This window comes from Eucyclogobius newberryi, unplaced genomic scaffold (assembly GCF_026437365.1).
Source record: "Eucyclogobius newberryi isolate DKJ021-1_F unplaced genomic scaffold, fEucNew1.0.hap1 SCAF_309, whole genome shotgun sequence".
Lineage (NCBI taxonomy): Eukaryota > Metazoa > Chordata > Actinopteri > Gobiiformes > Gobiidae > Eucyclogobius > Eucyclogobius newberryi.
The window spans coordinates 1982-29948 of NW_027315956.1; the positions used below are offsets into that span (position 1 = coordinate 1982).

At 49.2% G+C, this 27967-nt stretch overlaps 1 protein-coding gene across 3 annotated transcripts; it reads left to right on the forward strand.

Annotated features, from left to right (window-relative positions):
* The first annotated feature begins 461 nt into the window (after positions 1 to 461).
* On the forward strand, positions 462 to 27828 carry LOC140374737 (enhancer of polycomb homolog 1-like). Of its 3 annotated transcripts, none has more exons than XR_011929108.1 (15): positions 462 to 838; positions 13369 to 13528; positions 15654 to 15799; positions 15947 to 16153; positions 18825 to 18973; positions 19270 to 19417; positions 20522 to 20680; positions 21120 to 21209; positions 21393 to 21541; positions 24040 to 24416; positions 25477 to 25568; positions 26022 to 26160; positions 26448 to 26736; positions 26805 to 27684; positions 27723 to 27828. XR_011929108.1 is itself a non-coding variant. In XM_072461736.1 (14 exons), exons 1-14 carry the CDS (start codon positions 686 to 688, stop codon positions 26872 to 26874), a joined length of 2328 nt encoding a protein of 775 aa, XP_072317837.1. In that variant the 5' UTR covers positions 462 to 685; the 3' UTR covers positions 26875 to 27828. The 3 variants fall into 3 exon arrangements, 1 of the variants encoding a protein (XP_072317837.1); XR_011929107.1 differs by having other exon boundaries at positions 26805 to 27450; positions 27569 to 27828; XM_072461736.1 differs by having other exon boundaries at positions 26805 to 27828.
* Positions 27829 to 27967: the final 139 nt, after the last annotated feature.

Below are 27967 nucleotides of genomic sequence, written 5' to 3' on the forward strand. Positions count from 1 at the left end.
GCGCCCCCTGTGGCTCCTAGTGTCCCTGTAGCGCCCCCTGTGGCTCCTGGTGTCCCTGTAGCGCCCCCTGGTGTCCCTGTAGCGCCCCCTGGTGTCCCTGTAGCGCCCCCTGTGGCTCCTGGTGTCCCTGTAGCGCCCCCTGGTGTCCCTGTAGCGCCCCCTGTGGCTCCTGGTGTCCCTGTAGCGCCCCCTGGTGTCCCTGTAGCGCCCCCTGGTGTCCCTGTAGCGCCCTCACCCGCAGTATTGTGCCGTTATTAATCCTTCAGTTTAGATGTAACTGAGTTTATATCCTGAGTCTTTACAGTTTGTGGAAGTGGGAGTCATTTCATGATTTAGTGTTAAAAAAACAAGTTTTAATCTTTAGTGTAAGCGGCTCTGCGCATGCGCCCTGGCCGCGCTGCCATAGGGCGTGGCTCAGGGGGCGGGGCCCTGAGTGGAGCGCAGCAGCAGAGTTTTAAATGTCCGCCATGTTGTGCATGGCGCACTGAAGCGGCGCGTCATAAAAACACAGTCCGACAGAGAGCGACGAGACCCGGCCTTCCCGGCTCCGCGGCGACGCCCTAAACACTCTCACGTCCCAAAGCTTAGACTGAGCCTCACAGACACATCCATGAACGCGCCACTCGGCTCCGCGGCGCAAATCTGGAGATCGGATATATTTATATCGCATCTGGAATTGTGAAAAATGAGTAAATTGTCGTTTCGGGCGCGGGCGCTGGACGCGTCCAAGCCTCTGCCCGTCTTCCGCTGTGAGGATTTACCAGATCTGCACGAATATGCTTCTATCAACCGGGCCGTGCCGCAGATGCCCACGGGGATGGAGAAGGAGGAGGAATCGGTAGGAATTTCACCCGTAAACCGCTTCCGTGGAACAGTGTGATTTCTGCAGCACAGACGCGTCCCTCTTTTCCTGCGCCAGCGTTCACAAAATGGCGGCCAGTTTTCACAGACGTTACACGACGAAAATCCCCGTTAAACATCCGCGTGCACTGCCGCGGGGCCCCGGGGCTTTGTCACGGGCCCACGCTGCGTGTTTATCGGGTGGCATATGTCGGTTTGCGCGGTGTATTTGTGAGCGCAGCGGCTTTCCGAGTACAAAGGGGTCATGTGACCGAGGCCGTGCCGACATTTTGTGTCTGTCAGGACGGAGCAGTACCAGCGGCGCAGCGAGGGGGCGCTGTGCCGCGGCTCTGTACCGGCCACTAATGTCAACAAGCCGGGGCAGACCGCGGTGCATGTCCCCGCGCGGACCGCGGCGCATGTCCCCGGCCTGGTGTCTCTTCGAGGCTCAGGTCCCGCTGCTCAGGGTTTGTCCAAGTGTAAATAAACCCGGACACCTGAGGGTTCTGTCCTGTTAGCATCGTTAGCATCAGAGCCGCTCCTCGTTAAGTCCCCTTGTCTTCTGCTTTGTACCTGGACACCACATTCAAAGCCTGCTGTCCATCTTCGTCCCTGTGATGATCTTTGTAAACATGACCTTTTGGGGAAAAACTTGTTCACGGTTGGCATTCTGTCATGTTAGCATCGTTAGCATCAGAACCAGCCCTTACGTCCCTGTCAGACTGTCGCCCCGCGAAACTTCACATTAGTCTCGTTATTGGTGTTAATTTAAGCTAATGTATCACTGGCGGCTGTGCTATCCCTGCAAACATTAGCTTTGTGTAAACATTAGCTTTGTGTAAACGCTCCTTGACACTTAGCATTCTGTCATGTTAGCACACTTAGCATTCTGTCATGTTAGCACACTTAGCATTCTGTCATGTTAGCACACTTAGCATTCTGTCATGTTAGCACACTTAGCATTCTGTCATGTTAGCACACTTTAGTGGCTTCAGCTGGTGGTGTTTCCTTGTAAACATTAGCTTTGGGTGCTATGTCGTGTTAGCTTCCATAGTTGGCTCTGCTTTGGGGGCTTGTGCGTTACTTTGGACCCTCGTGTCATTATATTTACCATCTTGGTCCTGGGGTAGTGCTTTTCTTTGACATGTTAGCATTCTGTTGCGTTTAAGGCTCTGTCTCTTGTCGTGGTTGTCTGTGTTGTACAGTACTAGAGTACATCTCTACTTTACATCTACAGTACATGGCTGCAGTACATGCAGTACATGCAGTACATGGCTGCAGTACATGGCTGCAGTACATGCAGTACATGGCTGCAGTACATGGCTGCAGTACATGCAGTACATGGCTGCAGTACATGGCTGCAGTACATGCAGTACATGGCTGCAGTACATGGCTGCAGTACATGCAGTACATGGCTGCAGTACATGGCTGCAGTACATGCCTGCAGTACATGGCTGCAGTACATGGCTGCAGTACATGGCTGCAGTACATGGCTGCAGTACATGCAGTACATGGCTGCAGTACATGCAGAAGATGATCAGTATTTGCTCTCGTTTACACTTGGCCTGCTCGGCTATATTTCCAGCACAATTTCACTCACATTTAACCTTCGTTTTGTGAGTTTTGTTCATTGACAACGGCAATAAAAGTATTCTGAATCTGAGTGAAAATTAAAACTTTCTGTTCTGCATAAACCAGACTTTGCCACATGATGGCGCCACCTGTCGGCCACAATCCCCGTCATATCAACGTTCCGGGATGTCACTTATGGGGGAATGATTCTGGCTAAATGTGATTGACATGGATTAGATTTGAGCAAAACACACTCAGTGAAACAGGCAGCGCCCCCTACAGGCCGGGCCACTCGGTGAACCAAAATGCATTTAAGATCAATATATTTTGAATTTGCCTCAAAATGTTATGTTTTTTTTAACGTTTTTTATCATTTCACTTCCTGTTTGTAATTTACATCACACTAGGAAAATACCCAGCAACCACTGGGCCAAAACCAAACAATATTTCTACAAGGTTTCAAAAAGTTTCTTTTATATAAACTTCCTCCACAAATACCTGCTCGATTGTTGTAAAACTTTAATGTATATGTGCAACAGGTAAAAACACGCCAAATAAAGTCCACATTAGGACGTGATATCAGTGTTCTCCCCAGGATGTTTTGAATTGATTGTAAATATAACTCATACAGGGTTGCATTTTCCACCAAGGATGGTTTAATGTACCTACATGTACAATGTGTATGAGCCTAAACACACTATTACATGTGTATAAGTCTAAACACACTATTACATGTGTATAAGTCTAAACACACTATTACATGTGTATAAGCCTAAACACACTATTACATGTGTATAAGCCTAAACACACTATTACATGTGTATAAGCCTAAACACACTATTACATGTGTATAAGCCTAAACACACTATTACATGTGTATAAGCCTAAACACACTATTACATGTGTATAAGCCTAAACACACTATTACATGTGTATAAGCCTAAACACACTATTACATGTGTATAAGCCTAAACACACTATTACATGTGTATAAGCCTAAACACACTATTACATGTGTATAAGCCTAAACACACTATTACATGTGTATAAGCCTAAACACACTATTACATGTGTATAAGCCTAAACACACTATTACATGTGTATAAGCCTAAACACACTATTACATGTGTATAAGCCTAAACACACTATTACATGTGTATAAGCCTAAACACACTATTACATGTGTATAAGCCTAAACACACTATTACATGTGTATAAGCCTAAACACACTATTACATGTGTATAAGCCTAAACACACTATTACATGTGTATAAGCCTAAACACACTATTACATGTGTATAAGCCTAAACACACTATTACATGTGTATAAGCCTAAACACACTATTACATGTGTATAAGCCTAAACACACTATTACATGTGTATAAGCCTAAACACACTATTACATGTGTATAAGCCTAAACACACTATTACATGTGTATAAGCCTAAACACACTATTACATGTGTATAAGCCTAAACACACTATTACATGTGTATAAGCCTAAACACACTATTACATGTGTATAAGCCTAAACACACTATTACATGTGTATAAGCCTAAACACACTATTACATGTGTATAAGCCTAAACACACTATTACATGTGTATAAGCCTAAACACACTATTACATGTGTATAAGCCTAAACACACTATTACATGTGTATAAGCCTAAACACACTATTACATGTGTATAAGCCTAAACACACTATTACATGTGTATAAGCCTAAACACACTATTACATGTGTATAAGCCTAAACACACTATTACATGTGTATAAGCCTAAACACACTATTACATGTGTATAAGCCTAAACACACTATTACATGGTGTATAAGCCTAAACACACTATTACATGGTGTATAAGCCTAAACACACTATTACATGGTGTATAAGCCTAAACACACTATTACATGGTGTATAAGCCTAAACACACTATTACATGTGTATAAGCCTAAACACACTATTACATGGTGTATAAGCCTAAACACACTATTACATGGTGTATAAGCCTAAACACACTATTACATGGTGTATAAGCCTAAACACACTATTACATGGTGTATAAGTCTAAACACACTATTACATGTGTATAAGTCTAAACACACTATTACATGTGTATAAGTCTAAACACACTATTACATGTGTATAAGTCTAAACACACTATTACATGTGTATAAGTCTAAACACACTATTACATGAGTATAAGTCTAAACACACTATTACATGTGTATAAGTCTAAACACACTATTACATGTGTATAAGTCTAAACACACTATTACATGTGTATAAGCCTAAACACACTATTACATGTGTATAAGCCTAAACACACTATTACATGTGTATAAGCCTAAACACACTATTACATGTGTATAAGCCTAAACACACTATTACATGTGTATAAGCCTAAACACACTATTACATGTGTATAAGCCTAAACACACTATTACATGTGTATAAGCCTAAACACACTATTACATGTGTATAAGCCTAAACACACTATTACATGTGTATAAGCCTAAACACACTATTACATGTGTATAAGCCTAAACACACTATTACATGTGTATAAGCCTAAACACACTATTACATGTGTATAAGCCTAAACACACTATTACATGTGTATAAGCCTAAACACACTATTACATGTGTATAAGCCTAAACACACTATTACATGTGTATAAGCCTAAACACACTATTACATGTGTATAAGCCTAAACACACTATTACATGTGTATAAGCCTAAACACACTATTACATGTGTATAAGCCTAAACACACTATTACATGGTGTATAAGCCTAAACACACTATTACATGTGTATAAGCCTAAACACACTATTACATGGTGTATAAGCCTAAACACACTATTACATGTGTATAAGCCTAAACACACTATTACATGTGTATAAGCCTAAACACACTATTACATGTGTATAAGTCTAAACACACTATTACATGGTGTATAAGTCTAAACACACTATTACATGGTGTATAAGTCTAAACACACTATTACATGTGTATAAGCCTAAACACACTATTACATGTGTATAAGCCTAAACACACTATTACATGTGTATAAGCCTAAACACACTATTACATGTGTATAAGCCTAAACACACTATTACATGTGTATAAGCCTAAACACACTATTACATGTGTATAAGCCTAAACACACTATTACATGTGTATAAGCCTAAACACACTATTACATGTGTATAAGCCTAAACACACTATTACATGTGTATAAGCCTAAACACACTATTACATGTGTATAAGCCTAAACACACTATTACATGTGTATAAGCCTAAACACACTATTACATGTGTATAAGCCTAAACACACTATTACATGTGTATAAGCCTAAACACACTATTACATGTGTATAAGCCTAAACACACTATTACATGTGTATAAGCCTAAACACACTATTACATGTGTATAAGCCTAAACACACTATTACATGGTGTATAAGCCTAAACACACTATTACATGGTGTATAAGCCTAAACACACTATTACATGGTGTATAAGCCTAAACACACTATTACATGGTGTATAAGCCTAAACACACTATTACATGTGTATAAGCCTAAACACACTATTACATGGTGTATAAGCCTAAACACACTATTACATGTGTATAAGCCTAAACACACTATTACATGTGTATAAGCCTAAACACACTATTACATGGTGTATAAGCCTAAACACACTATTACATGTGTATAAGCCTAAACACACTATTACATGGTGTATAAGCCTAAACACACTATTACATGGTGTATAAGCCTAAACACACTATTACATGTGTATAAGCCTAAACACACTATTACATGGTGTATAAGTCTAAACACACTATTACATGGTGTATAAGTCTAAACACACTATTACATGGTGTATAAGTCTAAACACACTACATGTGTATAAGTCTAAACACACTATTACATGAGTATAAGTCTAAACACACTATTACATGTGTATAAGTCTAAACACACTATTACATGTGTATAAGTCTAAACACACTATTACATGTGTATAAGTCTAAACACACTATTACATGTGTATAAGCCTAAACACACTATTACATGGTGTATAAGTCTAAACACACTATTACATGTGTATAAGTCTAAACACACTATTACATGTGTATAAGTCTAAACACACTATTACATGGTGTATAAGTCTAAACACACTATTACATGTGTATGAGTCTAAACACACTATTACATGTGTATGAGTCTAAACACACTATTACATGTGTATGAGTCTAAACACACTATTACATGTGTATGAGTCTAAACACACTATTACATGTGTATAAGTCTAAACACACTATTACATGTGTATAAGTCTAAACAATAGGGCTGGGGATCGTGGCCAATTTCCTAAATCGATTTGATTTCGATTCATAACGTCCTGAATCGATTCATCACGATTGGATTGAATCTGCTCTTAAATAATGAAAATGGCTCAATTGTGTTAGAAAATACAAATGTACTTTGTTTTCTTTTCACCATAAACAGGTTTTAAGTGCAAACTTGTAAATTGGACAGTTTAAACTTCAGCTGTAACAAAACTCTCTAAAGTGCAATTTTGAAATATAAAGTAGTTTTTAGAGCTGTTTGTGAGGCTCAGTTCAGTGAGACCTGCACCAGCCACTGTCTGTAGTGTTGTCCTCACCCCTGTGTGGCCCCCACCCCTGTGTGGCCCCCACTCCTGTGTGGCACCCACCCCTGTGTGGCACCCACCCCTGTGTGGCCCCCACTCCTGTGTGGCACCCACTCCTGTGTGGCACCCACCCCTGTGTGGCCCCCACCCCTGTGTGGCACCCACCCCTGTGTGGCACCCACCCCTGTGTGGCCCCCACCCCTGTGTGGCCCCCACTCCTGTGTGGCCCCCACTCCTGTGTGGCACCCACCCCTGTGTGGCCCCCACCCCTGTGTGGCCCCCACCCCTGTGTGGCCCCCACTCCTGTGTGGCCCCCACTCCTGTGTGGCCCCCACTCCTGTGTGGCACCCACCCCTGTGTGGCACCCACCCCTGTGTGGCACCCACCCCTGTGTGGCCCCCACTCCTGTGTGGCCCCCACCCCTGTGTGGCACCCACCCCTGTGTGGCCCCCCACCCCTGTGTGGCACCCACCCCTGTGTGGCCCCCACCCCTGTGTGGCCCCCCACCCCTGTGTGGCCCCCACTCCTGTGTGGCCCCCCACCCCTGTGTGGCACCCCACTCCTGTGTGGCACCCCACCCCTGTGTGGCCCCCCCACCCCTGTGTGGCCCCCGTCAACATATTAGCTATATTATTAGGGAGTGTCTACAGAGCCGCAGCCGAAACTGCCATGTTGTTTTGTGCCGCGGCTCCTGAAACTGCTGGTCCATTTGACCACGCCGCGGCTCTGCAGCACGGGTCATATTAGCGGCGTGGCTCGTCAGGAGTACGGGCGTAAATCTTTGCAGGTGAAAGTTGCGACGGCCTCTGTCATCGTTATGACCAGCAGAGAATCGTCTGGTCCTGTTGGTGATTCCCTCAGTTTCATTTGTTTTGCTGGACGGCTGTTTTCGGAAGCTAACGTTAGCGTAACGTGGTAATACTGGTCATGTGGTTTCTGAGGTTTGTAGTATTTCTACCAGAACTGACCTGCGCTTCAGATTTAACAAACCACTTTGGTTTGATCGGCTGCACCTGCACAAGATTACTGCACCTGCACAAGACGACTGCACCTGCACAAGACTGCTGCACCTGCTGCACCTGCACAAGACTGCTGGGGAAAAATCGATCTCCTGCCGTATGAATCGATATTGCAAAATTTTAATTACATCGATCCAAAATCGATTTAATCTTTTTTTTTTTTTTTTACCCAGCCCTAGTGAATCGTCTCTGGTTTAAGATCAGACAATCCTTTAATGTCCACACAGGGACATGTTGTCCACACAGGGACATGTTGTCCACACAGGGACATGTTGTCCACACAGGGACATGTTGTCCACACAGGGACATGTTGTCCACACAGGGACATGTTGTCCACACAGGGACATGTGGTTGTTGCAGTAGAAACGGGAGGAAAGGACAGATTATAGGAAGTTTCAAAAACACTCTTAATAGAAGAAAACAATTAACAAAACTCCTCTCCTATCTTAATAGGGAATGGAGGGGGGGAAATGAAATATAATTGATAAATAAGAAGGGCTGTCCGGTCCCTGTATGACCGGAGCAGGAGCTGTGTTCGCATTGCCGGCAGTAAGTCAGACCTGTTCCCAGTGCATGTTGGACTCCGCCAGGGCTGCCCTTTGTCACCGGTTCTGTTCATCATTTTTATGGACAGAATTTCTAGGCGCAGTCAGGGCTCGGGGACCACAGGATCTCATCTCTGCTGTTTGCAGACGATGTTGTCCTGATGGCTCCATCAAACCCTGACCTGCTGCTGCACTGGGACGGTTTGCAGCCGAGTGTGAAGCGTCTGGGATGAGAATCAGCTCCAAATCCGAGGCCATGGTTCTCGACCGGAAAAAGGTGGCTTGCCCTCTCCAGGTGGGTGGAGAGTCCTTGCCTCAAGTGGAGGAGTTCAAGTATCTCGGGGTCTTGTTCACGAGTGAGGGAAGGATGGAGCGTGAGATCGACAGGCGGATCGGTGCAGCGGCTGCAGTGATGCAGTCGCTGCATCGGACCGTTGTGGTAAGGAGGGAGCTGAGCCGAAAGGCAAAGCTCTCTATTTACCGGTCGGTCTACGTTCTGACCTCACCTATGGTCATGAGCTTTGGGTAGTGACCGAAAGAACAAGACCGCGGATACAAGCGGTCGAAATGAGTTTCCTCCGCCGTGTGGCTGGGCGCTCCCTTGGAGATAAGGTGAGGAGCTCGGCCACACGGGGGGAGCTCGGAGTAGAGCCGCTGCTCCTCCACGTCGAGAGGAGCCAGCTGAGGTGGCTCGGGCATCTGTTCCGGATGCCTCCTGGGCGCCTCCCTCGGGAGGGGTTTCAGGCATGTCCCACCGGGAAGAGGCCCCGGGGAAGACCCAGGACACGCTGGAGAGACTATGTCTCTCGGCTGGCCTGGGAACGCCTCGGGATCCCCCCGGAGGAGTTAGAGGAAGTGTCTGGGGAGAAGGAGGTCTGGGAGTCCCTGCTTAGACTGCTGCCCCCGCGACCCGGCCCCGGATAAAGCGGCAGAAGATGGATGGATGAAATAAAAATAAAAAGATAAATAAAAATAACAGAGCCTGCTGATAGGACCGTAGCTTTTAGAGATTCTTCTGTGTGGGAGGGGCCAAAGGGTCTTTATCATGTTCTAACTCTTTGTTTGTGAGTGCAGTTCTTGGTTGTACCAGGAGGGGGCGCTTTGACCTTATGACCTTCTGTTTTAACGGAGCTGCAGCATCAAGAGCAGACTTCAGAGAGTTCATGGTCAAGTGGACAGATTGGTCACTTCCCCTGGACCAAAGCTGTTCTCAGCAGGATCACATGACATGATCACGTCACGTGATCATGTCATGTGAATATTGGCTCTATTATTTCTTTGAACTTTGAGATAGATTTTTCAGATAACTTTAGGCCGTGGCTACAGAGCCGCGGCGCGGTCAAAACGTCCAGCAGTTTCAGGAGCCACGGCACGGCCATATAGCCTAATGGCTAACCCTGACCCTGACCCTAACCTTAACCCGGCGCGGTGAAATAGCTTAGCAGTTTCGGCCGTGCGCCGCGGCTCTGTAGACCAGGCTGCAAAATAGACGGGGCTCCGTAGGCCCTCAAATTGCCGGGGTTTGAATTAGGAGGGGGCCCCCCGTGCCCCTGTATAGAAATTCCTCGAAAAAATCAAGATTTAACTAGTAATTTGGCAATATTTGGGGCATTTTCTTCACTTAAGTTTCATTTTGACAGACATTCCACTTCGCAGTATTCTCGCTTCTCATTGGCCGAGTGGTGTCCGTGATGTAATTTCGATGAAAGCGGGCGTCTGATTGTCCGCCGCGTTCATGTCGCGTTCCGGTGCACTCAGAAATGCTCCGTCTAATTTTGTGCCAAAAGTGAAATCCAGGTTGACGGTGTCAATCTACTCAGTCCACAATTCAGTCTTTTTAAAGTTGTACAACAAAAGCTGTGTCAATGTGGAAGCGTCTGGAAGAGGGAAACCCACCACCAAAAAAGCAAAGTGACAGAAAATAAATAAAAACGATGATGATGAGAAGAATGATAGGGACGGACAGTATGTGGTGCGGGACGGACAGTATGTGGAGCGGGACGGACAGTATGTGGAGCGGGACGGACAGTATGTGGAGCGGGACGGACAGTATGTGGAGCGGGACGGACAGTATGTGGTGCGGGACGGACAGTATGTGGAGCGGGACGGACAGTATGTGGAGCGGGACGGACAGTATGTGGAGCGGGACGGACAGTATGTGGTGCGGGACGGACAGTATGTGGAGCGGGACGGACAGTATGTGGTGCGGGACGGACAGTATGTGGAGCGGGACGGACAGTATGTGGAGCGGGACGGACAGTATGTGGAGCGGGACGGACAGTATGTGGAGCGGGACGGACAGTATGTGGTGCGGGACGGACAGTATGTGGAGCGGGACGGACAGTATGTGGAGCGGGACGGACAGTATGTGGAGCGGGACGGACAGTATGTGGTGCGGGACGGACAGTATGTGGAGCGGGACGGACAGTATGTGGAGCGGGACGGACAGTATGTGGAGCGGGACGGACAGTATGTGGTGCGGGACGGACAGTATGTGGAGCGGGACGGACAGTATGTGGAGCGGGACGGACAGTATGTGGAGCGGGACGGACAGTATGTGGAGCGGGGGGGACAGTATGTGGAGCGGGGGGGACACTATATGGAGTCCAGTGACGCAGCAGCTAACACTGACAACCTGTATTAGCTAAAGCTGACATTTTATTTTTAAATTCTACTCCGACTTCTGGATGGTAGAGATGTGATTGTTAACGAGAAAATAACTTGGTGTAGATTGTTACTGTGGAAAAAACAATTCTTAATATTAAGGTTCCAGGCCTCAAAATAACGGGCCGATGACCGGCGTGAAAATCAGTTTTGACCGACTCCAAAATCAAGGCTCTGGACACAATGACAGACGCTCATTTTTCGCCGTAATATATATTTGTAACGGGCAAAAACAGCGGTGAACATGTCTAAAGTGATTCCTCTGCACAGACTCGGGCGCGCTGTACTACAGACCACCATTACTGCTGTAGTTCTACAGACCACCATTACTGCTGTAGTTCTACAGACCACCATTACTGCTGTAGTTCTACAGACCACCATTACTGCTGTAGTTCTACAGACCACCATTACTGCTGTAGTTCTACAGACCACCATTACTGCTGTAGTTCTACAGACCACCATTACTGCTGTAGTTCTACAGACCACCATTACTGCTGTAGTTCTACAGACCACCATTACTGCTGTAGTTCTACAGACCACCATTACTGCTGTAGTTCTACAGACCACCATTACTGCTGTAGTTCTACAGACCACCATTACTGCTGTAGTTCTAATGACCACCATTACTGCTGTAGTTCTAATGACCACCATTACTGCTGTAGTTCTACAGACCACCGTTACTGCTGTAGTTCTACAGACCACCGTTACTGCTGTAGTTCTACAGACCACCGTTACTGCTGTAGGGGTTAGGGTTAGCGCCCCTAACTTTGAAAATCTATTTCTCAGCCTGTAAATGATAAAGTTCTTTTTACATTAATGATGTTATTCTGTTTTCCTTTCCTTGTGACAGATTCAGAATTAGCCATGACAGGTGCCAAATGATCGGTACCTGTCATGTTGACAGGGACGTGAAAATAATTATTTCAAGGCTTGAGGTTGTTCTGAGTCAGTGTGAGGAGGGGAGGGGCTTATCTCAATGAGATGCAAATGAGCACGTTGTCCTCCATGTGACTCGGGTCAGGAAAGTTTGAGCCTCGTTTCCTCAGTAAAGGTTTTTATGGTGTTTATGTTCAAATGACCACAATTTATTCAAATATGATCAGATGTACATGAGCATCATTGAGTCTACACTTCATCACATTTGTTATATTATAGTCACTAATCAAATTGCTTTTGGTTAATGAATTAGAGGAGATTGATCTAATGTTTAGCAGTCCACATGTTATATGTTTGTTTGAGTTATTTGGTCTGAGCCTGAAATAGTTTATCTGAGATTTGACTTTATGCCATTTGTGTGAGTCTGAACACTTGAGTACACTGGAGCTGCCCGGGCCTCGTCCTGGGGGGGCCTCGTCCTGGGGGGGCCTCGTCCTTGGGGGCTCACTGTAGACCACTCAGGTTAAAGATCCCATATCATGCCATTTTTCCCGTTTCATAGTCCACCCTAAAGGTACATTTGATCAGTGTTGTGCAACGTCCATAACATAATGGTTCAGAAATATCGCCCTCGTGGAGAGTGCTCTGCCTCCCCCGCCCTCAGTGCTCTGCCTCCCCCGCCCTCGTGGAGAGTGCTCTGCCTCCCCCGCCCTCAGTGCTCTGCCTCCCCCGCCCTCGTGGAGAGTGCTCTGCCTCCCCCGCCCTCAGTGCTCTGCCTCCCCCGCCCTCGTGGAGAGTGCTCTGCCTCCCCCGCCCTCAGTGCTCTGCCTCCCCCGCCCTCGTGGAGAGTGCTCTGCCTCCCCCGCCCTCAGTGCTCTGCCTCCCCCGCCCTCGTGGAGAGTGCTCTGCCTCCCCCGCCCTCAGTGCTCTGCCTCCCCCGCCCTCGTGGAGAGTGCTCTGCCTCCCCCGCCCTCAGTGCTCTGCCTCCCCCGCCCTCGTGGAGAGTGCTCTGCCTCCCCCGCCCTCAGTGCTCTGCCTCCCCCGCCCTCGTGGAGAGTGCTCTGCCTCCCGTAAAGTGGGACGGGACACTCCAGTTTTGCTCAGAGACCAGTTCTGTCATTTCTTGTACAGTTTTCTGTCTTTCTCATTAATAATTCTGACTAAAACGTGGTGTTGTTGTTGCAGGAGCACCACCTGCAGAGGGCGATCTCAGCGCAGCAGGTTTATGGAGAGAAGAGGGACAACATGGTGATCCCTGTTCCTGAGGCCGAGAGCAACATCCCCTACTACGACTCTCTGTACCCCGGAGAGTTCAAGATGCCCAAGCAGCTCATCCACCTGCAGCGTGAGTACTTCTGTACTGCAAGTACTTTTACTGCCCAAGCAGCTCATCCACCTGCAGCGTGAGTACTTCTGTACTGCAAGTACTTTTACTGCCCAAGCAGCTCATCCACCTGCAGCGTGAGTACTTCTGTACTGCAAGTACTTTTACTGCCCAAGCAGCTCATCCACCTGCAGCGTGAGCACTTTTAATTAGAGCTGGGTTTCAAATTTCAAGAATCAATTCGATTCCGATTTTTACGTTTCAAAAACAATTTTCTCCGATTCCATCCTATTTCGATTGGATCCGGGGGTTAATGTTATTAAAAATGAAAAATGTATTTGAACCGTTTCCTTCACTTCATGACGGTGTAGAGAAACAATATATTAAAACTATTATTATATCAATATTAAACAGCAAATCTTACAAGTCTTGGTATTTACTGATGGAAGACTGATGAAAGGTTAAGGGTCAATCTACCTTCAAGAAAGAGAATCCAGGACAATAAATGAAGGACATGATTGAGGAGACACGTGTATACTTGTACATGACACGTGTATACTTGTACATGACACGTGTATACTTGTACATGACCCGTGTATACTTGTACATGACACGTGTATACTTGTACATGACCCGTGTATACTTGTACATGACACGTGTATACTTGTACATGACCCGTGTATACTTGTACATGACACGTGTATACTTGTACATGACACGTGTATACTTGTACATGACCCGTGTATACTTGTACATGACACGTGTATACTTGTACATGACCCGTGTATACTTGTACATGACACGTGTATACTTGTACATGACCCGTGTATACTTGTACATGACACGTGTATACTTGTACATAACACGTGTATACTTGTACATGACACGTGTATACTTGTACATGACACGTGTATACTTGTACATGACACGTGTATACTTGTACATGACACGTGTATACTTGTACATGACACGTGTATACTTGTACATGACACGTGTATACTTGTACATGACACGTGTATACTTGTACATGACACGTGTATACTTGTACATGACACGTGTATACTTGTACATGACACGTGTATACTTGTACATGACACGTGTATACTTGTACATGACACGTGTATACTTGTACATGACACGTGTATACTTGTACATGACACGTGTATACTTGTACATGACACGTGTATACTTGTACATGACACGTGTATACTTGTACATGACACGTGTGTACTTGTACATGACACGTGTGTACTTGTACATGACACATGCGACACTAACCACTGCAGTATTATTGTATACTTGTACATGACACGTGTATACTTGTACATGACACATGCGACACTAACCACTGCAGTATTATTGTATACTTGTACATGACACGTGTATACTTGTACATGACACGTGTATACTTGTACATGACACGTGTATACTTGTACATGACACGTGTATACTTGTACATGACACGTGTATACTTGTACATGACACGTGTATACTTGTACATGACACGTGTATACTTGTACATGACACGTGTATACTTGTACATGACACATGCGACACTAACCACTGCAGTATTATTGTATACTTGTACATGACACGTGTATACTTGTACATGACACATGCGACACTAACCACTGCAGTATTATTGTATACTTGTACATGACACGTGTATACTTGTACATGACACATGGGACATTAACCACTGCAGTATTATTGTATACTTGTACATGACACGTGTATACTTGTACATGACACATGGGACATTAACCACTGCAGTATTATTATGCTTGAAAATAATGAAGAATTCACCCAAAAGCTGTTTTATTTTAAAGCTGCTCACACACTGCCAGCACTGAAACTGCAAGTATCAAATGTAAACATTGAGCATTTTTCAAAAAAATTTAACTTTTTTTTTTTTTTAAACAAATGTTTTAAAATTGAAAAAAAAAAAAAAAATCGATCTTTGGACGTACGAATCGATAATCGGTCATTAATATGCGAATCGATTTGAAAATCGATTTTTTTTCAACCCAGCTCTACTTTTAATGTAGTACAAGTACTTTTACTGCCTAAACAGCTCAGTGCCGATATTCAATATTGCCCAGCTCTAGTACGAGTACTTTTTCTACTAGTATTTGTGTGTTCTCAGCGTTCAGCCTGGACACAGAGCAGCCCGACTACGACCTGGACTCTGACGACGAGGCCTTTGTGCTGAAGCTGAAGAAGAAGATGGAGATCAGTCTGCTGCAGTTTGAGGAGATGATCGACCGTCTGGAGAAGGGCAGTGGACAGCAGGTAAAGGACACGCTCTGGGCCCCCTGGGCCTTCAGATTTGTCTTTTTGAACAGTTTATGCAACAAATTATTTAAAATCCCAAATAACTCTATTGAAGCATCTCCAGCCCTCAGGAACATTGTGTGGTCTGCTCCCGTTGTCTTTCAGTCGGTGAGTCTCCCTGAGGCCAAGCTGCTGCTGAAGGAGGACGACGAGCTGATCAAGGAGGTGTTCGAGTACTGGAGCCGCAAGAAGAAGAACAGCAAAGCCCAGTCGCTCATCCCCAGCGTCAAACAGGAGAAGCGCGACGGCTCGTCCACCAACGACCCCTACGTGGCCTTCAGGCGGCGCACTGAGAAGATGCAGACCAGGAAGGTGCGTTTCAGGGCGTTGCTCAGGCGCAGGAACATCATCAGTTCCTCTGTCCCAGGTAGAATGTGAGATGTGCAGTAGAAGATAAGATAAGATATTCCTTTATTGTCCCACATGGGGAAATTTCATTGGTGAAACGCAGGTAGATCCAGAGGTAGATACAGAAGAACAGATCACTTATAGGAAGTCTGAAAAACACTTTCACTAGAAGATCTCCTATAAATAAATAAAAACTCCCATAGACAAATAAATACATAAATACCATTGCATGTGATAAGAACGGGGCAGAGGAACATCATCTGAAGGCTCCTCGTTACGGGGCTCTTTGTTTTGTCTGTACATTGTGTGTCCGCTGGGGTTGTGTTCAAAAAATGGATACGGCGATATATCGTCACGGACTGATCTGATCAGAAGATGCTGCTGCTGTAGGATGCAGACCTAAACCCACGTTCAGGTTCAGGTCTGGACCTAAACCCAGCCATATTTGCATAATGTTCTAACAGCATAACACAAACCTGAACAAGGACTTCATCAAACACAAGGCTGAACTGCAGATCGAAATCAACTCGTCTGGTTTATTCACCGTTTTTTTACAGGAGTTAGTTTACAGTCAGTCTGGGTCAACCGGTCAAGGCAGCGGTTTAACCCAACTTTGGGAATTCAGTCATGGCAATGACATCGATGGCGTCTTTTCCAGCGCAAATTCCACCATCTATGAAACATCATAGAATTTGCAGAATTCAAATTTATGAAAGCCCCTCATCGCCCTCCCCGCGCCGGCTCCTCCCACTCTCCCGGAGGCTCCTCCCGCTCTCCCGGAGGCTCCTCCCGCTCTCCCGGAGGCTCCTCCCGCTCTCCCGGAGGCTCCTCCCGCTCTCCCGGAGGCTCCTCCCGCTCTCCCGGGGGCTCCTCCCGCTCTCCCGGGGGCTCCTCCCGCTCTCCCGGGGGCTCCTCCCGCTCTCCCGGAGGCTCCTCCCGCTCTCCCGGAGGCTCCTCCCGCTCTCCCGGAGGCTCCTCCCGCTCTCCCGGAGGCTCCTCCCGCTCTCCCGGGGGCTCCTCCCGCTCTCCCGGGGGCTCCTCCCGCTCTCCCGGGGGCTCCTCCCGCTCTCCCGGAGGCTCCTCCCGCTCTCCCGGAGGCTCCTCCCGCTCTCCCGGGGGCTCCTCCCGCTCTCCCGGGGGCTCCTCCCGCTCTCCCGGGGGCTCCTCCCGCTCTCCCGGAGGCTCCTCCCGCTCTCCCGGAGGCTCCTCCCGCTCTCCCGGGGGCTCCTCCCGCTCTCCCGGGGGCTCCTCCCGCTCTCCCGGGGGCTCCTCCCGCTCTCCCGGAGGCTCCTCCCGCTCTCCCGGAGGCTCCTCCCGCTCTCCCGGAGGCTCCTCCCGCTCTCCCGGAGGCTCCTCCCGTTCGAGGATGTTTCAAAAGGGTCAAACTCACTCATATCCAGGACAAACCAAAGAGGTGTTGTGTAAGAGAGGTCATTCTGATACAGCAGCTCGTCGTCATGACGATTCTGGTGTGATATGTGACTTGTGAGTGTAGAGACAATATGTAAATGAGACTCATGCCAATAGTGATGATTGAGTTGTAATAAGGCTGTCTAACTTGGTGTTAATTCATTTGTTCAACTAATTTTATTGGAACATTTTCAGTTAAAAGTTTGGTTTTTTTTTTAAAGAATTTTTACAAATACATTTGAAATCTTGTTACATCAATGGAAAATGTTGATTATATTGATTGTTAGTCATATTTGTGTTTTGCTATGAAACTTATTAAATTGCTATGAAAAAATGAACGCCCGTGAAGAGCTGTCCATCGGATCCACAACTCTCACAGATACAGTTCCAGTTTTTTTGTTTTTTTGCATCTGCTGCAGAAATAGCTCTATCTTTGGCTAAAATAGTGAGAGGCAGAAGAGGCAGTGGCGCTGGTGCGTCTGAGGAAGCGAGGCACACAAACGCCTCCTGCATCACCTCCTGCATCACCTCCTCCATCACCTCCTCCATCACCTCCTCCATCACCTCCTGCATCACCTCCTGCATCACCTCCTCCATCACCTCCTCCATCACCTCCTGCATCACCTCCTGCATCACCGTGTGATACGCTGGAGCCACAGAGAAGGTGTTCGGCTGCAGACTTCAGTCTCTGCAGGACCTGGACGTCTCCAGGGCTCTGGGACGAGCATGTCGGGTCACAGCAGACCCTTCTCACCCCGCACATGGTTATTTGAGCCACTCCCCTCAGGCAGTAGGCCACGCCCCTCAGGCAGGAGGCCACGCCCCTCAGGCCGTTGGACTCATGAACACTTAAACACTGTCACTTTAACCATCATTTAATCACTCACTGTTCACTTTCTGCACTACATATGTAACTTGACTGTGTACATTTTAAGCCCATTTTTTATCTTTATATTCTTTGTTATGACTTAATCATTGTTTTATTATTTTGTGTCGCATCGAATCAGCAAGACAAGTTCCTATGTTTGAAGTTTGTTCATTGACAATGGCAATAAACCTGATCTGATACTGAATGTGACATGTGCAGGAGAAGAACGTTGTAAACCTGCACAAGATTGTCAAACGGGGAGAAACTAAACAGAATTCTGCTAACTGTGCGCGTGACCCGCGTCGCGTGACCTGCGTCGCGTGACCCGCGTCGCGTGACCTCTTTGTTCCTTCGCAGAACCGTAAGAACGATGAGGCGTCGTACGAGAAGATGCTGAAACTGCGGCGGGACCTGAGCCGAGCGGTCACCATTTTGGAGATGATCAAGCGGCGGGAAAAGAGCAAACGGGAACTGCTGCACCTGACGCTTGAGATCATCGAGAAGAGGTACGGACCGTTCGTAACCATGGCGATCATGTGGCGTCGCATGATCGTGAAAATGTGCCATCATGTTTTAGCCTAATTGCGCTTCTATTTCCACTTTCACTCGTTTGGTATCATTTTTAATGTTTGTATGAAGTGGTATTGCTGATGTTGACACTGGAACTTCTTTGGTTTGAATAATGATCGACTCAAATCCGGGAAATGGTTCTAGTTTAGGAACGACTGGCACCAATAAGACCAAAGTGTGCGACGACCTGGAACATTCTTGACGCTCAAACGCCACTTCCCTCTCTCCGTAGGAACGGCATGGCGGATTACGGCGGCGAGGTGATAGCGGAGGTCCTGGCCGAGCGCGCTCTGGTCCGGCCTCAGATCATCCCCCTGGTCCCACTCACAAACCAGTACCGGCACCAGGACCACGCCGACCTGAAGGACTATAAATCCAAGGTACTGAAGCTGTCGCCGCTGGTCCATGTCCTGGACCCAAAGTGGCCCCTGAGAGGTTCTGGCTCCCAAAGCATGTGGCTCTTGGGCTCCAGGTGGACTTTAGCTCAGGGGGAGGAGCTCCACAGCACAGCCAGATGATTGGACGAGAAAGAACGCATACTCAGGTCAAAACAAGAGACAAAAAGCAGAGAAACACAAAAGAATCATTTGTTTCCAAACTCTGACTTGATCTTGTGCTAAAGCTCCGTGTTTCCACTGATGCTAACGACTGTGGAGCCTTAGCAACACAAAGCTAGCAAAGCACGTTAGCAACACAAAGCTAGCAAAGCACGTTAGCAACACAAAGCTAACATAGCACGTTAGCAACAGCTGTTTCCTGTTTATGGCACTCATTTTGTCCAGAGTCACAATCTGATATTTCCAGGTCATAAAGCGTCTGACATGAGCCACGCCCCTCACACACACTAGCTTTAGCCACGCCCCTCACACACACTAGCTTTAGCCACGCCCCTCACACACGCTAGCTTTAGCCACGCCCCTCACACACACTAGCTTTAGCCACGCCCCTCACACACACTAGCTTTAGCCACGCCCCTCACACACACTAGCTTTAGCCACGCCCCTCACACACACTAGCTCTAGCCACGCCCCTCACACACTAGCTTTAGCCACGCCCCTCACACACGCTAGCTTTAGCCACGCCCCTCACACACGCTAGCTTTAGCCACGCCCCTCACACACGCTAGCTTTAGCCACGCCCCTCACACACGCTAGCTTTAGCCACGCCCCTCACACACGCTAGCTTTAGCCACGCCCCTCACACACGCTAGCTTTAGCCACGCCCCTCACACACGCTAGCTTTAGCCACGCCCCTCACACACAGTAGCTTTAGCCACGCCCCTCACACACACTAGCTTTAGCCACGCCCCTCACACACACTAGCTTTAGCCACGCCCCTCACACACTAGCTTTAGCCACGCCCCTCACACACTAGCTTTAGCCACGCCCCTCACACACACTGGCTTTAGCTAGTTTGTGCGTCCCGTGTTAGCCATAGCTTGCCGCTGACCTCCACGTCTGAAGCTCTGTGTTCTGTGTCCACAGCCTGAGAAGTGTGAAGTTCCCAGACAGAAGAGGAAATACGAGAAGAAACAGAAAGCACTGCCACTGTCAGCAGGGGGCGCTCACCACGCATCTCTGTTCAACGCCAAGGACCTGAACCAGTATGACTTCCCCAGCTCCGACGACGAGCCCTACTCTCAGGTCAGACATTAGAGTGGACACAGTGTCACGTTAGAGTGGACACAGTGTCACGTTAGAGTGGACACAGTGTCACGTTAGAGTGGACACAGTGTCACGTTAGAGTGGACACAGTGTCACGTTAGAGTGGACACAGTGTCACGTTAGAGTGGACACAGTGTCACGTTAGAGTGGACACAGTGTCACGTTAGAGTGGACACAAGGTCACGTTAGAGTGGACACAAGGTCACGTTAGAGTGGACACAAGGTCACGGTCACATTAGCTTTCTGGGCCGTGTGATGTCTTTGGCTGCAGTCCCAATATGCTGGCCACTGGGGGCGCTGGTGACATATGCAGATAATATAATATATCATGCATCTTCAGCACTGGATAAATCTGGACACATTTCAGAGTGATGTTCTGAGGCTTTCCTGACCTTTGACCTGTGCCCTTTGCCCACAGATGCTTTCAGGGTCATCAGAGGCGGAAGAGGAGAACGACCCTGATGGAGCCTATGCTTTCAGGAGGAGAACGGGCTGCCAGTATCACGCTGTGAGTAACCTAACGTGTGACCTACACCCCCGCGTCTGTGACCTACACCCCCGCGTCTGTGACCTACACCCCCGCGTCTGTGACCTACACCCCCGCGTCTGTGACCTACACCCCCGCGTCTGTGACCTACACCCCCGCGTCTGTGACCTACACCCACCTCTGACCTTCCCCCTCTGTCCTCAGGTTCAGCAGGACTCTCTGGGGGCGTGGCCCTGGTGCAGTCCATCAGAAGCTCCTCCTTCAAACCCTCGCTTCAGATACAGCCTGACGTCGCTCACGGTGCCGCGCCGCTGTTTGGGTTTGGCTCGGCGGCGAGTAGGCCGCGGCGGCAGGTAGGGCTTCCAGCACAGCTGAAAAACATGCACTCTCCACAAACTCGACCTGTAACTGGTGTGGTCTCCATGGAGATGTTCTCATTCCAAAGAATTATAAACCGATCCATCTCCAGGTCATGTCTGTAAGGGTCAGATGAGTGGTCATGTCTGTGGGTCAGATGGGTGCAGAGGGGTCATGTCTGTGGGTCAGATGGGTGCAGAGGGTCATGTCTGTGGGTCAGATGGGTGCAGGGTGGTCATGTCTGGTCAGATGGGTGCAGAGTGGTCATGTCTGTGGGTCAGATGGGTGCAGAGGGGTCATGTCTGGGTCAGATGGGTGCAGAGGGGTCATGTCTGTGGGTCAGATGGGTGCAGAGTGGTCATGTCTGTGGGTCAGATGGGTGCAGAGTGGTCATGTCTGTGGGTCAGATGAGTGCAGAGTGGTCATGTCTGTGGGTCAGATGGGTGCAGAGGGGTCATGGCTTTGGGTCAGATGAGTGCAGAGTGGTCATGTCTGTGGGTTGATGGGTGCAGAGGGGTCATGTCTGTGGGTCAGATGGGTGCAGAGTGGTCATGTCTGTGGGTCAGATGAGTGCAGAGTGGTCATGTCTCTGGGTCAGATGAGTGCAGAGGGGTCATGTCTGTGGGTCAGATGGGTGCAGAGTGGTCATGTCTGTGGGTCAGATGAGTGCAGTGTGGTCATGTCTGGGTCAGATGGGTGCAGAGTGGTCATGTCTGGTCAGATGGGTGCAGAGTGGTCATGTCTGTGGGTCAGATGGGTGCAGAGTGGTCATGTCTGTGGGTCAGATGAGTGCAGAGTGGTCATGTCTGGTCAGATGGGTGCAGAGTGGTCATGTCTGTGGGTCAGATGGGTGCAGAGGGGTTATGTCTGTGGGTCAGATGGGTGCAGAGTGGTCATGTCTGTGGGTCAGATGGGTGCAGAGGGGTAATGTCTGTGGGTCAGATGGGTGCAGAGTGGTCATGTCTGTGGGTCAGATGGGTGCAGAGTGGTCATGTCTGTGGGTCAGATGGGTGCAGAGTGGTCATGTCTGTGGGTCAGATGAGTGCAGAGTGGTCATGTCTGTGGGTCAGATGGGTGCAGAGGGGTCATGGCTTTGGGTCAGATGAGTGCAGAGTGGTCATGTCTGTGGGTTGATGGGTGCAGAGGGGTCATGTCTGTGGGTCAGATGGGTGCAGAGGGGTCATGTCTGTGGGTCAGATGAGTGCAGAGTGGTCATGTCTCTGGGTCAGATGAGTGCAGAGGGGTCATGTCTGTGGGTCAGATGGGTGCAGAGTGGTCATGTCTGGTCAGATGGGTGCAGAGTGGTCATGTCTGTGGGTCAGATGAGTGCAGTGTGGTCATGTCTGGGTCAGATGGGTGCAGAGTGGTCATGTCTGTGGGTCAGATGGGTGCAGAGTGGTCATGTCTGTGGGTCAGATGAGTGCAGAGTGGTCATGTCTGTGGGTCAGATGGGCGCAGAGGGGTCATGTCTGGGTCAGATGGGTGCAGAGTGGTCATGTCTGTGGGTCAGATGGGTGCAGAGGGGTCATGTCTGTGGGTCAGAGGGGTCATGTCTGTGGGTCAGAGGGGTCATGTCTGTGGGTCAGAGGGGTCATGTCTGTGGGTCAGATGAGTGCAGAGTGGTCATGTCTGGGTCAGATGGGTGCAGAGTGGTCATGTCTGGGTCAGATGGGTGCAGAGTGGTCATGTCTGGGTCAGATGGGTGCAGAGTGGTCATGTCTGGGTCAGATGGGTGCAGAGTGGTCATGTCTGGGTCAGATGGGTGCAGAGTGGTCATGTCTGGGTCAGATGGGTGCAGAGTGGTCATGTCTGGGTCAGATGGGTGCAGAGGGGTCATGTCTGGGTCAGATGGGTGCAGAGGGGTCATGTCTGGGTCAGATGGGTGCAGAGGGGTCATGTCTGTGGGTCAGATGGGTGCAGAGGGGTCATGTCTGTGGGTCAGATGGGTGCAGAGGGGTCATGTCTGTGGGTCAGATGGGTGCAGAGGGGTCATGTCTGTGGGTCAGATGAGTGCAGAGTGGTCATGTCTGTGGGTCAGATGAGTGCAGAGTGGTCATGTCTCTGGGTCAGATGAGTGCAGAGGGGTCATGTCTGTGGGTCAGATGGGTGCAGAGTGGTCATGTCTGTGGGTCAGATGGGTGCAGAGTGGTCATGTCTGTGGGTCAGATGGGTGCAGAGGGGTCATGTCTGTGGGTCAGATGGGTGCAGAGGGGTCATGTCTGTGGGTCAGATGAGTGCAGAGTGGTCATGTCTCTGGGTCAGATGAGTGCAGAGTGGTCATGTCTGTGGGTCAGATGGGTGCAGAGTGGTCATGTCTGGGTCAGATGGGTGCAGAGGGTCATGTCTGTGGGTCAGATGGGTGCAGAGTGGTCATGTCTGTGGGTCAGATGGGTGCAGAGGGGTCATGTCTGGGTCAGATGGGTGCAGAGTGGTCATGTCTGTGGGTCAGATGGGTGCAGAGTGGTCATGTCTGTAACATGTGTTTCTTTCTCAGGCTGATCCTGGATCGCGCACACTCGGATTACGACTCTGTGTATCATGAATTGTCCCCAGACCGAGCGGCACCGCCCCCTTCCCCGCCTCTACCCCCCGCGTGTGAGCGGTTAACTCCTCCCACCACCGACAGAGTCCCGCCCCTCACAGAGAGCGGCCCCGACAGACACTGGCACACGGACCTCACTCACCTGCTCCTGAGCATAAAGGCCTGTCGCTGGAGACACTTCAGGCCCCGGACACTGCCCCTGGCTCAGCTGGACAATGCACACCCCCTTTTCAGGAGGATCAGCCGCCGCCTCAAGCCCCACATCACCCCGCCCACCCCACGGAGCTGTGCCCGAGGGGCCCGAGGAGCCACACTGGCCCCCACACTGGGTAAGAACATGAGGACAGAGAGGAGGAGGAGCCTAGTGCCTGTGTTCTGAAGTGTGTGTGTGTCTGTGTGTGTGTGTTCTGAAGTGTGTGTGTGTGTGTGTTCTGAAGTGTGTGTGTGTCTGTGTGTGTGTGTTCTGAAGTGTGTGTGTGTGTGTGTTCTGAAGTGTGTGTGTGTGTGTGTGTTCTGAAGTGTGTGTGTGTGTGTGTTCTGAAGTGTGTGTGTGTGTGTGTGTGTTCTGAAGTGTGTGTGTGTGTGTGTGTGTGTTCTGAAGTGTGTGTGTGTGTGTGTGTGTTCTGAAGTGTGTGTGTGTGTGTGTGTGTGTTCGTTCTGAAGTGTGTGTGTGTGTGTTCTGAAGTGTGTGTGTGTGTGTGTGTTCGTTCTGAAGTGTGTGTGTGTGTGTTCTGAAGTGTGTGTGTGTGTGTTCTGAAGTGTGTGTGTGTGTTCTGAAGTGTGTGTGTGTGTGTTCTGAAGTGTGTGTGTGTGTGTTCGTTCTGAAGTGTGTGTGTGTGTGTGTTCTGAAGTGTGTGTGTGTGTTCTGAAGTGTGTGTGTGTGTGTGTGTGTTCTGAAGTGTGTGTGTGTGTGTTCGTTCTGAAGTGTGTGTGTGTGTGTTCTGAAGTGTGTGTGTGTTCTGAAGTGTGTGTGTGTGTGTTCTGAAGTGTGTGTGTGTGTGTTCTGAAGTGTGTGTGTGTGTGTGTTCTGAAGTGTGTGTGTGTGTTCTGAAGTGTGTGTGTGTGTGTGTGTGTGTGTGTTCTGAAGTGTGTGTGTGTGTGTGTGTGTTCTGAAGTGTGTGTGTGTGTGTTCTGAAGTGTGTGTGTGTGTGTTCTGAAGTGTGTGTGTGTGTGTTCTGAAGTGTGTGTGTGTGTGTTCTGAAGTGTGTGTGTGTGTGTGTTCTGAAGTGTGTGTGTGTGTGTGTTCGTTCTGAAGTGTGTGTGTGTGTGTTCTGAAGTGTGTGTGTGTGTGTGTGTGTTCTGAAGTGTGTTCTGAAGTGTGTGTTCTGGTGTGTGTGTGTGTTCTGAAGTGTGTGTGTGTGTGTTCTGAAGTGTGTGTGTGTGTTTCAGTACTGACCCCAGAACAGTTCCAGCAGCATCAGGAGCAGCTCGCTCTGATGAAGAAACAGCAGCTGGAGCAGGAGCAGCAGCAACACCGAACTGTGAGTAACAGACACAAGCACGGGAGGGCATCCGAGCCACTGTGACAACCCCCTTTGACCCTGCTCTGACCCTCCCTGACCCCGCTTTGACCCTGCTCTAACCCCCTTTGACCCTGCTCTGACCCTTTCTAACCCTCTCTGACCCGCTTTGACCTTCTCTAACCCGCTCTGACCCTCCCTGACCCTCTCTAATCCGCTCTGACCCTCCCTAACCCCGCTCTGACCCTCCCTGACCCCGCTCTGACCCTCCCTGACCCCGCTCTGACCCTCTCTAACCCGCTCTGACCCTCCCTGACCCTCTAACCCGCTCTGACCCTCCCTGACCCCGCTTTGACCCGCTCTGACCCTCCCTGACCCTCTCTAACCCCGCTCTGACCCTCTCTAACCCGCTCTGACCCTCCCTGACACTCTCTAACCCGCTCTGACCCTCTCTGACCCCGCTCTGACCCTCAGGCTTCAGGGACCACTCTGGACCAGGCCTCTGCTCAGCTGGCCGCCTCTGCTCTGGTCACCACTGACCAGCTCCTCGCTCTGAAGGTGAAAGACGACCTGCCACCAGGAGGCGCCGTCAACGGAGTCCTGTCGCCCTCAGGTACTTTAAGACACGCCCTCCATGTTGTGATGTCATAAGAGGCGTATCCATCACTACAGGGCCGAGGTCACAAAGAAGATGAGTCTCATGTGAACCTTAAACTGTGTAAACAAACGGATCATCAGGCTCCTCCCTGAGGGCGGGGCTTATGCAGCTCATAGGACAGTTCAGTCCAAACGTCATGAATCAGAACTAAACATGTGTCTCCTGGTGTTTGGAGTGTGGCGGCCCCTGCAGGTCTCCTGAGGGACCTGCAGGGGCCACTCTAACAGTCTGTCTGTCCTCAGGAGTGTACAGAGCGTCCCACCTGTCCTGCTCCACCTCTCCGGCCCCCAGCCCCAGCACACTCCTGCCCAGCTCCACGGCGGCCCCTCACACGGCGGCTCCTCACAGTAATAACGGCATGGCTCCTCACAGTAACTGTCTGCGCTTGGGGGCCGTGGCCCCCGGGAAACGTCTGCACACCTCCAGGACCCTGAGCTCCTCCATGGGCCCCGCCGCCCTCAAACTGGCCCACTGTCAGAAGCCCAAAGCCCCCACGCCAGCCCCCGCAGCGGCCCTCAGCCTGGGGCCCAGGTGAGATTTGATAAGTTGTGATGAATTGGGGCGTGGTCAGTCTGGACTCTAAAGCTCGTCTGTTTCAGAGAGAACCACGACCAGGAGAAGGCTCTGACCAGTCTGACCGACAACACAGTGGCCATGGAGGTCACGTAGCTGCAGGCTCCTCCCCCTGCTCCTCCTCCTTTAGGTGCTACTGGTCAGAAGCCGGCCGGACTCCTCGTGCTCTGGTCATTGGACTCTCCCTGGACATGTCACTTTTGATTGGCTCCTGTGTAAAACCCGTCAAACGATTAAAAATGTACAGCTGTGCATCTTTGTAAAGCCCCGCCCACATTCTTGTATATAACATTACTTGAATTTGTGACGTTTTGCACTCGACCCGAAAAAAATCTAATGAATTTATGAAAAGCACGGCGCCCCCTGCTGGTCGTTTACCTCCCGTTAAGTTAAACATCTGTTTGACTGCTCCGTGTTTCGGCGTCTGATTGGCTGCTCTTCCGTGAGACACCGAGCCGCGCCCGCTTCCAGCGATCTCCAATGCAGTAAACTTTTCATTCGTCCAAAAAGCGTTTGCTAAGTTGTTTTACGTGCAGAGGCTGGACGTGAGTGACAGGCCCGGTGTGAGTGACAGGTCCCCGGTGTGAGTGACAGGGCCCCGGTGTGAGTGACAGGGCCCCGGTGTGAGTAACAGGCCCGGTGTGAGTGACAGGTCCCCGGTGTGAGTGACAGGTCCCCGGTGTGAGTGACAGGTCCCCGGTGTGAGTGACAGGGCCCCGGTGTGAGTAACAGGCCCGGTGTGAGTGACAGGTCCCCGGTGTGAGTGACAGGGCCCCGGTGTGAGTGACAGGCCCGGTGTGAGTGACAGGGCCCCGGTGTGAGTAACAGGCCCGGTGTGAGTGACAGGTCCCCGGTGTGAGTGACAGGTCCCCGGTGTGAGTGACAGGTCCCCGGTGTGAGTGACAGGTCCCCGGTGTGAGTGACAGGCCCGGTGTGAGTGACAGGCCCGGTGTGAGTGACAGGCCCGGTGCCTTTAAACTTGGGAATAAAGTGAAACCTACAAAATAAAAGCTGTGCTCTCTTCTGTGAAGAGTTTGGTACCGAACATGACTCTGTGTAGTGTCCGTTTGTCTGCCCCAAGTACACGACAAGAGACGCACACTTTAACCTAAAGATCGACGCACACTTTAACCTAATGATCGACGCACACTTTAACCTAATGATCGACGCACACTTTAACCTAATGATC